Source organism: Zingiber officinale, chromosome 4B, assembly GCF_018446385.1.
Source record: "Zingiber officinale cultivar Zhangliang chromosome 4B, Zo_v1.1, whole genome shotgun sequence".
In the NCBI taxonomy this organism is placed as follows: domain Eukaryota; kingdom Viridiplantae; phylum Streptophyta; class Magnoliopsida; order Zingiberales; family Zingiberaceae; genus Zingiber; species Zingiber officinale.
Genome location: NC_055993.1, coordinates 33953859 through 33966223, shown reverse-complemented (window position 1 = coordinate 33966223; position 12365 = coordinate 33953859). Strand labels below are relative to the sequence as shown.

At 34.2% G+C, this 12365-nt stretch overlaps 1 protein-coding gene across 3 annotated transcripts; it reads right to left on the bottom strand.

Moving 5' to 3' along the window:
- Positions 1–241: 241 nt before the first annotated feature.
- On the bottom strand, positions 242–12028 carry LOC121974934. 3 transcript variants are annotated; one of them, XM_042526225.1, is made up of 5 exons: positions 11897–12028; positions 7563–7801; positions 5392–5582; positions 824–3001; positions 242–366 (listed from the first exon to the last, which is right to left on the bottom strand). In XM_042526225.1, exons 3-5 carry the CDS (start codon positions 5564–5566, stop codon positions 287–289), a joined length of 2433 nt encoding a protein of 810 aa, XP_042382159.1. In that variant the 5' UTR covers positions 5567–5582; positions 7563–7801; positions 11897–12028; the 3' UTR covers positions 242–286. The 3 variants fall into 3 exon arrangements, with proteins under 3 accessions (XP_042382159.1, XP_042382160.1, XP_042382158.1); XM_042526226.1 differs by having other exon boundaries at positions 7563–7768; XM_042526224.1 differs by lacking the exon at positions 7563–7801.
- Between the last annotated feature and the right edge of the window lie 337 nt (positions 12029–12365).

Genomic DNA, 12365 nt, shown 5'->3' with positions numbered 1-12365 from the left:
GAACTGAAGTTAGACCAAACTAAAAGCATTTACAAAAATAGCTATTAATAGCATTCATGGATATTGAACAACAGACAATCATTTGATAGAGTAACAACAGAATCATTTCACAGTGCACCATATAAACTAGAAACTGTGAAAATTATTAGCTGTAAGGGAAATCATTATTGCAAAATATTTCACAAAACAGAAAATTCATTGGTATATGCAATTTAATGAAACTTTTACCATAACAATATAACCAACTTAGCTTGTATTTTGGGGAAAAGAGAACTAAAAGAGAATCTTACTGTTGTATTACATCAAATTTTAAGTGCTGCAAAGCCAACTGCATCTGACGAAATCGAGCCTCTCTAAGGTCCCATCCTGCCATTAGTAATCAATTGTAAGGAAGGCTACAACAAGGAGCTGCGAGACCAATTATTTGGAATTCATAGGAATAAATTAATAACCAGAGACACATATCTATATATAAAGAGCTTAGCGAAGAAAAATATAGTCTTTGCATGCCAGCAAACCAAAGTGAAGTTTAACGATCAATGTGTTATGAAGAAAAGGAAATAAACCCATTGTAGCAGCTTACATAGTATGAGTTTGAATATGATGTTTCTGATTGTTATAATTGAGTCACAGGAAGAGTATCCAGAAGTAATCCATTTGTAACAACAGATACTCCGGAAGCTAAAAAAGGATAAAAGCATCATTTAAGATTCATAATTTGTGAGTAAGCAAACCAATGTGGGTGTAAAGACCATCATGGAGAACTAATATTCGATTAAAAACAAAAAAAAAAAAAAAAAAGTACATAGCTAGTAGTACTTGCCATTCTCCAAACAGACGTGCTCAGCTTCTCTAGGCCCATCAAATAATACAACTCTATCTAAAACTTCAATTTGCCAAGGCCTCAATGACTCATTAGGTTTGCATGTCGCTATTATGCTTGTATTATCGAAGTTGCAACTAGCAAAATCACATGGTGGTGAATATCTAGTTGCTAAATAAGGGAACAATGCAGTTGAAACCGAAACTGAAGGTAGAACAACAGAGAGGCCATGTGAAGTAACCAGATACAAGAACCCCTGAAAAAGACAACCAAGTGATTCTCCAAGACAAAAAGAATCATTTACAGCAGAAGAGCACCTTCTGAATTTCCCATGTGAATAGAAGTCTCTTTCGTCAAGTACTGAACAATTCATGTGGATGTCAGTGTGGACAACTCTGTGCCCCTTCTGTTCCTTCATATTGCAGCATTTGACAACCCTAGTAATACCAAAGGGTGAAAGGCAGATACAGTCATCATTTACTCTGTCTAAAGGTAAAATAATTCTTCGCATAGGAACAGAGGTTTTGGATCCACAGTTACCAATTCTACTATCATTTACTGGTGAACTAGTAGCACCAAAACCACTTTGAAATGTATGTGATTGCTTTTCTTCACCTACAAACTGTTTTTTGAATCTTACTCTTTGCTTAAGATTAACCTGATCTGTACTTGCAAAATATTGACCTAGCACAGTTGAATCGGAAAATTCCTGGGCACCAGGTAGACCAATAAATGACTGTTGAACACCTACAAAATAACCAGCAACCTTCCAACCAGCCAACAAGCCAAGATCAGAGTGCTCAGAATGAGGTATCAATTGTTTAGGCTTCTGGTGCTTTTCTGAGATATAGTCACTAGCATAAACTAAATAAACTACCCCATGCACATCGACTATGGCTAGATGCAATGAGTGTGAAGTCACCACCAATTTTCTGAAAGTTCTAATATTTGTGGCATTGGTACTGTGGTCAACATCACTTAAATTTGAATTTTCAAAAGATGCAAGCCCATTAAATGGCAACCATCTACCCACTTCACAGCACTGTACAGTATCGAACTGCGCTATGAGCTGACCAGTATCTGCAACCCACATTCTGACCAAACCAGAGCTGTTAAGGCAAACAAGATAGTTGCCTGAAAACTGAAAATCGGCCCATGGCCGAACTCGACCAGAGCCAGGATATGAATCCTCAAGGTTAACAGAACAAACCCACTGTATGCCCCACCAGTGTAACATAATAACTACCACAAATGTGTGATTTGAATATTCAACACTGTTTTCACAGCTTTTAATAGAAGAGTCAGCAGAAGTTGTTAATACCAAACCGATTAACTTATGTGAAGAGCTTGAGAACACTTTTGAACAATTATATGAAGTGTCTTCTGGTTTGATTTTGGATTGAAAGTTGCCTGATAACTCAGATATGAATTCATCATCAAGAATCTCATTTAAATTCCTACCACTATGGCTCTCCTGTTGATTTAAAGGACAAGTGTGAGCAAGAAATGCCAAAGAGCTTCTATATATGCTAAAAGATACAACATCCGCGGAATGAGGAAATGATGATTTTGGAGGAAACAGACCTATGTGTTTACTATCAGACTCACTTAGATCCAGTTCACAAAGAAAAGAGCAAAGCCAACTCTTTGGTCTGCCACATGATGACTCAATATCCCCCATCTGATTATCAATATGTAATTTTCCTGAATTTCCAGTTTTCCCATCTATCTCACAGAAATAGTTTTTATTATGAGAATGCAAGAATTGCTCATTTGGCAGTGGACTAGGTATGGAACTCCACCTCATCCACACGCCATTTGCATCTGCATCTTCAGGAGATGATTCAATTGTATCGGTATTTTCATTGCGAAAAGCATGAAGAGTAATGTCCTGGTTATTTGAGACAATAAGAAATTCTCTAAAACTATAATCTTCAGGCCGACCATACGAATCACCATAGTGTCCCCAAGCCAATGAGTTCACATTAGATATCACAGGATAATAATCAAACACTGAATAAGTTCCTTTTTGCCCAATGTCAGAAAAGGGAACAACTTCTGTCCAATCGACCACATCATGAAATGAGTCTGCTTGAACATTTGCTATTGGTGATAGAACAGATGCAGCAGCAGATGAACGTGAATCATCCTGGTTTGCCAACTTGCATGACTCTTTTCCTGTAGATATCAAAAAGCATAATAAAATATGAGGACAAAAGTTGCAAGCAAATGAAGAAAAGTGACCATTAAATCGTAGAAAATAATATAATATAAACTCTAAAATCATGCAAATTAGAAATGGGTATTTAAAATTTTAAAAATTTATATTTAACTATTATCAAAAATTGAGATGCATCCTGCCTTTAGTAGAATCAAGAAGTGAGTTCAAATCAAAAAACGTATCTTAAAGACTACCCTATGATAGCTGACCCCACAAACATGAATTGGTATGAAGATGATAATGACAATGACATATGCCATAATTGTGAGAAATTCATATATTTATAAACGTATTAGTGAAACTTATATTAAAAAAAATTAAGGATATATATGAGAATGCAATAATAAAAATGAAAACTTGATTAACGGAACTATTTCCTATACAGAAAAGGTTACATCGATCAACTCTTTTTACACTAGTCATGGATGAGCTCATTGGACACATCCAAAACACATTATTATGATGCATATTGTTTGTAGATTACATTGTTTTGGTCAATGAAACATGTGAACAGCAAATGTTAAACTTGAATACTAACGAAAAACACTAAAAGTAAAGTTTTAGGCTTAGTAAAGCCAGGATATATAAAATTTAAATTTAATAGTAGTAAACATAAAAAGGTAATTATTAAGATAGGAGATAGTGACTTGCTTGTAACTAAGAATTCTAAATATCTAGAATCGTTTTTGGAAGAAAAAAAATGAAAGAGTTGATAAGATGTTTTGCATTGCATATAAGCAAAATAATTGAAATAGAGGAGGATGTCAGTTATTCTTTATAATTATAATGCCCCTCTAAAGCTTAATGGGAAAATTTTCAAAATAATGATTAGACATGCTATCTTATATTGCTATGTTATATAGAGTTGAATGTTGAATTATGAATTGAACACACAACTAGAAGGTAAGAGTCATAAAGATGAAGATGTTAAGGTGGATGTATGAACATATGTGGATGGACAAGATAATAAATAAGAAAGTGGGTTACACCTATTGAAGGGAAACTCTTAAAGACAGGTTTAAGATAGTAAAGACATATACTTAAGCGATCAATAAATCTTCCAATTAAACGATGTGAGACCATAACAAATGTTCACATTAATCAAGAAAGAAGAAGATCAAAGAGAACTTGGTTAGTAATGATAAATTAGGATAAAATTCATTTAAATATAGATGAAGATATATAAATGATCAAGCCCAATGATGTAGGAGGATCCATATAATTGAAATTAGTGAAACTTAAATTTTTGCAAAGCAAATATAAATCTACCAACTTTCCTAAAAAAATAACATACCCCAACGTATAAATGTTATATGACTTGTTCATAAACTTTTTGTGAAAACATCTTGATCTTTTAAGATGTAAAGTTAAATGAGATAAGTTTCCATGAAATTTCAGTTGAGTCGTTTAATAAAATAAAAATTGATTCTACTTGGTGATTGAAGTACATGGTTTATTGCCTCTTAACATCATAAATCTAGTTTGCATCTTGGAAACATTTAGAAACTTTGAAATGCTTTGTTCCACGAACAACTTTGGTATATGGAAAAGGGTCGCATTTTTTGTGTTGGGCAACATGGCTGTTCTTATCTTGGTAAATATGGCCTGAATTTCATCTCATGAATATTTTTCCAACTCAATATAAATTATTTGAGATTTTCAGTGACCAAACTTTTAAGCATTACAGGCTGTCTATATGAAAAATAATGAAACTTTGTTGGATTATGTTTCTGTATTTCTAAGTAATAATACTGTGCATATTTTTATTTCATATATTTAAGAAAGGGAGCCTTGGCGCAACGGTAAAATTCCTTTCATGTGGCGTTGAGGTCTCAAGTCATGAAAATAACCTCTCGCAAAAATGAAAGGTCAGGCTGCATACAATTGACTCAATATGGTCCGACCCTTCCCCGGACCTATATTGGTGGGAGCTTCGTGCACCGGACTCCCTTTTTTATATTTAAACTCAATAGAGATATTTGCTTTGAAGTTTCAATTATCAAACTATTTCAAAGAACTTGTTTATATGAGCATCTAATATTTATGTGCTGGACACTAGAGATGCTTTTACAGTAATAATTGTGTTTGAACTCATTTATTAGTATAAGATATTCTCTGGTGATCAATTTAATTTGTATAAGATATTTGCTGAAGTTTCAATTACTAAGCTAGAATTTCTTGTTTATATAAAAAAAACTGGTATATGTTGCACTCAAATGTTTTTGGCGTAGCTAACATATTTTGTTTCTTCCTTTGCAGAGTTGCTCTGTTCAATTAAAAAAAAATACAGAACCACACTGAAGAGATTACTAGAGTTGGAGAAAAGTGAACAGGATTGATATAATACCTGAAACTAGAGGAAGTAATACAGCTTCCAAATTAGAAAGCAGTAACAGCAGCTCTTTAGAAGGTGAAATACAAGCTGCAGAGAACTCTGATAGCTGTAACTGACATTTCAAGTGACCCCAATTCTGTAATTTAAGAATTGCAGGACCATCTCCAGCTTCATCAGAAAAAAACATTTTTTTCTTGGCTTATCTGTGAACCATCAAATAACCAGAAGCTCATTTTGACTGGCCATTTGAACTTGGAAGGAAAATATATATATAAGGAAAACGTGCAAAGTTTTAAAAAAAAATAGAAATATAGAATAACTTGACAACAACGGTTGTATACAAGTCAGGAAGAGCAAACAGTCTTCGTGTAACATGGAGACACAAAATAAGAACACTATACTGATAAGTCTATAACACTTTTCTAAAGTGGCTTTTCTTCATTTATGATTGCCCTACCAACAGTGGAGGAGCTTTCTTAAGAACCAAAAACCAGAGTCCCTGGGTGGCTCTCGTTCAGTCAGATGTCCCTAGCTGGCACTCATTCAGTTAAATGCTCTTCACTATAGACATCATCAAGAACAAGAAAGAGGCACAACACTCCTAATCACTAAGTAACGTTGTTCTGTCCTCAAGGTCCCCATCAATCAAAGATTCTTTTTCTCACAAAATTGAAGAATATAAAGTCACTAACAGATATTAGATAACCATAGCCTTATATATACTTATATATGAAATTGAGTTGATTTCATTAAATGCACTCAGATATACATAATTTTAGTACTATTTTATTGCTGAAAATATATCTTTCTCAAAACACTGATTCCTGTTTCCAACTTCTTATTTTATTCCCTTTTTAACATTTCTTTCAAATCCAACTACAACAAACCTCAAAGCCTTATTTAGCCATTAATGGAGTTAATTTAACCAATTAATTCCTCTCACAACACCGTGTTGTAAATAAAAAAGAAAAACATTAATCATATCGTTCTCTTTATTTTATTTACTTTAAAGCATTAAATGAAAATATAAAAAAAAATAACACAATGTATGAGCATTACACTGGTACATTCAAAAGCAAACCTTATTCACAATAGAATGGACATAAATCCAGCTAATCTATAGTCAATTTTAGCCAAAGTAATTTCATCTATGGACTAGACATAGTCCTTTAGACACACAAAAGCAACAAAGAAATAGAAAAAGCTTTTCATTACCATCACATTTTACCCAACCAATTGACATATTAATTGAGTTAAGCACTCCATTTTGTTCCACATACCATCCCAGATGCAAAAATCTCAGAGAGATGTGCTACCCTTACATATATTATTTTTTCTTGTTCTTAGCTATGAGTAAATTAATCCAGCGTGTAACAATTGAAGAGAAAAAATCATGTTGCAAAATATTACAAGAGAAGCACCATTAATGATAGCTTCATCAAGGTGATTTGCTTCAACCAAAGGAAAAAATGTAATGGTAGTTAACATTAGTTTGACTATTAACAAACATTAAAACTCAGACCACTAACAAAAGTGGCAGACCAAATTGTCAACCTAAGAAATACACCTTCCATAGCAATCAAAGTAAAGGCCTTCCACAATAAGATCAATGCTTTTCATACGTAACTAAGGTTCAAAGTCTCGAGTTGTACCGAAATTTCCATCTTTTAACAAACATTCAAACTCAGACCACCAACAAAAGTGGCAGACCAAATTGTCAACCTAAGAAATACACCTTCCATAGCAATCAAAGTAAAGGCCTTCCACAATAAGATCAATGCTTTTCATACGTAACTAAGGTTCAAAGTCTCGAGTTGTACCGAAATTTCCATCTTTTAACAAACATTAAAACTCAGACCACCAACAAAAGTGGCAGACCAAATTGTCAACCTAAGAAATACACCTTCCATAGCAATCAAAGTAAAGGCCTTCCACAATAAGATCAATGCTTTTCATACGTAACTAAGGTTCAAAGTCTCAAGTCGTACCGAAATTTCCATCTTTGACTGAGACGATATTATTTTGATATCATGCCGATGTTTTGATACATGGTATCGGTAATGGATTGGAGTTGAAAAAGAAAAGAGATAAAGCATAAGGAGTATGTACTGAGTAAGTTTTAAATTTGTACCGTGCCAAACGAAAAAAACATATCATTCTAATAAATTATCAAAACTCGATACCACACAAGGCAGAGAATATCTCCTTCCTTTGTTTCATCTCCTTCCTCCTTCAACCTTCAATCTATCCCATAGATCAAAGCATCGGTGTCTTTTCGGTCAAACACCAAAACTATAACATACTCAAGATTTTGAACCTTGGTGCCAACTGGTATCAAGCTTCAATGATTTACCAGAACCATCTTGTTTCAACCATTTTGCTCAGCACACTATGAAATTTCAAACCATGTATGTAACCTCACCTAAAAATCAACATACTACTTTAAAATGCAAGAAGTAATACCTAGTTGGTAAACCTTCTGCAAATAAAGCAAAAAATGATTCAAGTCCTACATTCTAGTTATTAATAGTGTAGCAAAGATACACTTAAAATAACAATCAGATACAAGAATGGTGAAGATTTCAGACTACATATCACAATATTGAGCTTGTCAAGCAATTTTCATGTAAAATATTAATTTGAAACCACAAGTTGAGGTTATAAAGCAAATTTTGGTGTACAAGATTAATTTACAAACACAGATTTCAATACGGTTTGCAATGTTAAGTAAACAGCTCAGTACCAACTTTACCAGCATAACGTTTTTCACAGTACAAAAAAAATAGACAAGAATCCTATGTTAGAAAATTAGTTCATCGATTGTGGTCATGTTTAATCAAGGTGTTTTTTTATGATGTTTTGATATTAAACTTTTTAGTTGTGATGTTTCTCCCGGGAATATGGTCCTAACTCGTTGTTAGGAAAATCTTGATGTGCAAATGACAAGCAAGCTTGATAAAGGATTTTCTGAATTTTGAGTGTTGAACCGTATGAAGTATCTACCTTGAGGAATGATATCAATCTTGGAGAAAGATCTCAAGACCAATGGCGTTTGTCTTGTATCTTTGAGTTTGTTTCAGGCAGACCTGGTAATGGTAGAATTCAACTTCTATACAGGGTGGTACCTAGAGAGCTCATTTAGGCAATCTATGAAGCTTTTAAAGAGTAGTACCTAGAGAGCTAATTTAGGCAATCTATGAAGCTTTTAAAGAATCTATCACTGGTAGTCAAAGTTTAGGTGACTAAATTTTGTATTGGTCAGCCAAAGATTACTCACTATACAATTAATTTACAAAATGTTAAAGTTAGGTCAACCTATATTGTCCAAGATGATCAAAACCTTGAAAGTCAAATAACATTTTGAATGTTGGCTTCCAACAGCTATAAACGGCTAGTTTTTGGTCGTCCAAAGGTAAGGTTCACACACACACACACATAATTTTTCTAGCAAAGACTTGCATGAAAAATTATCCATCTTTTCTTCATCATTGTTAAAATGAGACTGTCAAGGGTCCTTTTAGAAGACTTATTCAAGATTTCATCCTCTCATTGAAAGCTCTCTCAATTATGTTGCCGTCGCATCTAGGGTTAATTTCCATCTCGCAGGATGAGGTGTAAGTTATTTTCATTACATTTATTGTATAATTGTAGAGAGTTGTTCCAAAATTCAAAGTTTCATTCTCTAAAATTTCATGCTTGAGTGGAAATCACATAAATTTCATTGGCATTTCCATGATTTGTTACGTCTAGCTCCATTACCTTGTCTTAAAGTGTACTTAGTGACTTTTTTTTAAGTTGTCACAAGGAATACATAGGATCCTAAAGTTCTAAGTGCATATCTTGTTAGCATTGTGTTGTTTTTTGTTATTTTTATTTCGATTGCTTATTATCACAATCTTGACACATACATGGACATAATTCTAACATTTGAATTTAGTATTATAATTGAAATAAAAGTGGGAGACTGTCTATTGACTCTCTCTCTCTTAGATGGTGTCATTTAATCCTACATCTTTACTGCCCAATCACATGAAATTCAAGTATTGCAATTTCAATTAGAACTGATGCAACCAAGCCCTTAAAAAAGCAATCAGGAGTTGAATCACTTAAATTTTTGGAAGGTTGCACAAACAAACTTCCAGATAAATAAAAAAGAAAAGTAGAAAAATGCATGTGAAGAATATAGAGCCAGCAAAAAATAGTAGTTGCACACGAGCTAGACAGATAGTCAATGAAGTAAAGAAAACAAATCTCAGATGATTCTATGTCAACTAACATAGGGCATAAAGTTGTGTTTAAAATATTTAAGATTTCTGTTATCTACGAATGGAAGAGTGGATACAGAATCATGAAAAATAATTTACATTACTTGATAGCAAAATTCCTCTTACCAGTTCCAAATTCAAATTACTGATTGGTCAGACAAGCCTCATTGTGACATTCCAGAATTGTTAAAAAGGGTAGATAGCATCATATTAAGCTTGTTGAGTTATATAAGAAAAGATGCAGTGTCACACACAAGAAAAAAAGTTCCCTTATTGAAAAATAAGGCAACCATCGGTCTCTACATATTCATGTAGTATTTAACATATATTGCTTATATATTACCCAGTTTCAATGGACAAGTTGATTGCCATTATTCAAGCATAAACTGTACACTCTTACCTCACTTGCTTCTACTATAAACAATATTGCAATTTGACTTTTCTTCCTATATTATCATGAAGATCATATATTACCTAGGATGTTGTATATGGACTTGTAAACTAGATGAGCTGAGTAAGGCTAAACAATGCTCAAGCTTGCTCACGACAAAAATATTGATGAATTTAAGTTGAGCCCAAGTTCAACCATGTTCAAAGGTTTGTGCTTAAGATTGGTACCAATAGTTTTTGAGATGAGTATTCACATCTCTCAATTAAAATCAATCACAGGTTCATAACTATTCTAGAACTCAAATGAATAAAGAGACTAAGTATAAATTCTTTTAAACGAACTTAAGCTTAAACTTACTTACGAATTTAAGCAATATAAATTGATGCTACAATGTGCATAACAAATTTGATAAAAGAATTAAAAATAATCAGCATATATATGTGATGTGCTACCAAGAATTAATAATCTTTCATCTTTAATTTTTTATGCAATACACGTTTTTACTTGTATATTTGTACAAGCAAATATATCTTCAAATACATAATTTACTTTACACATAAAAACATCAAGCATCAAATCACATTGAACACTGAAGAAACTTTAAATGATCTCGATTACTGTTCATGAAAGCTGATGAGCTTGGTCATTGATTAGTTGAGTTTGCTTACGTTCATATTTCAATTGTTTTGGTATCCGAGACTAGTAAACAATTAGCATGTTCATTTATTGTTCCAAATGAACATGGACAGGATTCAACCATCTACCAAGCTTTTAAGGAACACTTTGTTTATAGTCAAAATGATGCATTAAATATTAAGGAAAAAAACAAACTAAGAAGAAGAATATATATAGTGGGAAGTACAAATACCCTAGTGTGCATCTCATGACCAAAACAGTACAATTGTGTTAACTCCATTAAGGGTCATATTGTTATCTGAAGAACAACTGATCTTTGAGCTTCCGAGTAAATGGTGCCATAAGAAAGTGCTTAGCTCCACTAGCAATTGACATCAATGGTAGTATACAGAAGAAAATATGATATAAGGTAATAACAATTAAAAAGCCTAGTTAATCAGAACATGCAACATGGAGGTCTGAATAGTTTTCCTAATGTTGAGAAGAATTATGAGCTAATTATGAACTCTTTTGTACAAATCCTACCCCCAAATGAAGATTAGCGCTAGAAAGAGAGGATTGTAAAAAAATAAAAAGGAAGAAGAAGTTCGGCAAAGCAGTTTCCTCAATCAAACATGTATGTTTTAATATTAATATGGAAATAATAGAATGGATGAAGCACCCACAAAGACCATAAGTCAGGATTCGCTAAAAGAAGTATGCAATTGGAGAAGGCAAGGAGAAAAGGAAGAACGCCCCTGGGCAAAGGATCGAGTCCACGAGCATCAGGTACGAGGCTGATGAATTCTCTCTGCTCGTGCTGTCGTCCTTTTCTGAAGAACCGGCAAGATTGCGAATACGGCGTGAAACCATTGGAAACCCTACGCGGTGGGTTCATCCGGAGCAGGGTGGCGCGGGCATCGCTTGGGTCGCCACTGTGTCGGCTAAAATTTCCTAGTAACGTGCTCTTCCACCGTTTCTATCAGATCTATCCAGACCTAGCCGCCGGATTCGTTTGCCTTGTTCACCGAGACAATATATATCTTCTCCGATCAGTGGCTTCTTGCGCTCTTCCACGTTCATAGCAGAGAGGGAGAAGCGCAAGAAAGGAAAGTGAAAGGAGATGACTGAAGGCGATAGGAGGAAGTGCTCGAAGAGGGCAGACGCGGGAGATGAGGCGTGTTGATTTCAAGGAACGGTACAGTAACTGGAGAAAATAAAGAAATAGTTAAGGCTTAAAACGTACCTCATCGGAGAGAAGGCCGATCTAGGCTGCCGGTGACTAGCGTCGATGGATGTCTCTTCTGTGGCGATGTCTAGGGCAGGCCAGACGGCGACCGGGAGACGGGAGAGGAGATGCGTGCGGAGAAAGGCTTCCGCCGACGAAGTATTAACTTTAAAACGTGGGATTGGTATTATAACTTAGTTCGACTCGTCCGTCCCAACCCAGTCGACTCGCGAGTCCAAATCGAGTCAATTCAAAGTCGGGCTGCCATGATTCCGATATACGCGAGCTACGCCCATTTCTCCTGTATTTAATTTATGCTTTATTTATTTAGGTAAAATAATTTATAAATTAATTTTTTAAATCTATTGTATCCAAATAAATAGGCCATCAGTTAATTGATCAAATTTAGTTTCCATTTAGTTTAAATCTAACATTATGAATTTTGCAAACATCTCCAGAGACGAGTGCGAGTGCAATGTCATCAACT

Coding starts and splice junctions, on each gene's coding strand:
- LOC121974934 (XM_042526225.1), bottom strand. CDS start 5,566: ATGTTTTTTTCTGATGAAGCTGGAGATGGTCCTGCAATTCTTAAATTA. Junction 3,002..5,391: donor ATTACTTCCTCTAGTTTCAG/GTATTATATCAA, acceptor TGATATCTACAG/GAAAAGAGTCATGCAAGTTG. Junction 367..823: donor GCACGTCTGTTTGGAGAATG/GCAAGTACTACT, acceptor TACTAATGGCAG/GATGGGACCTTAGAGAGGCT.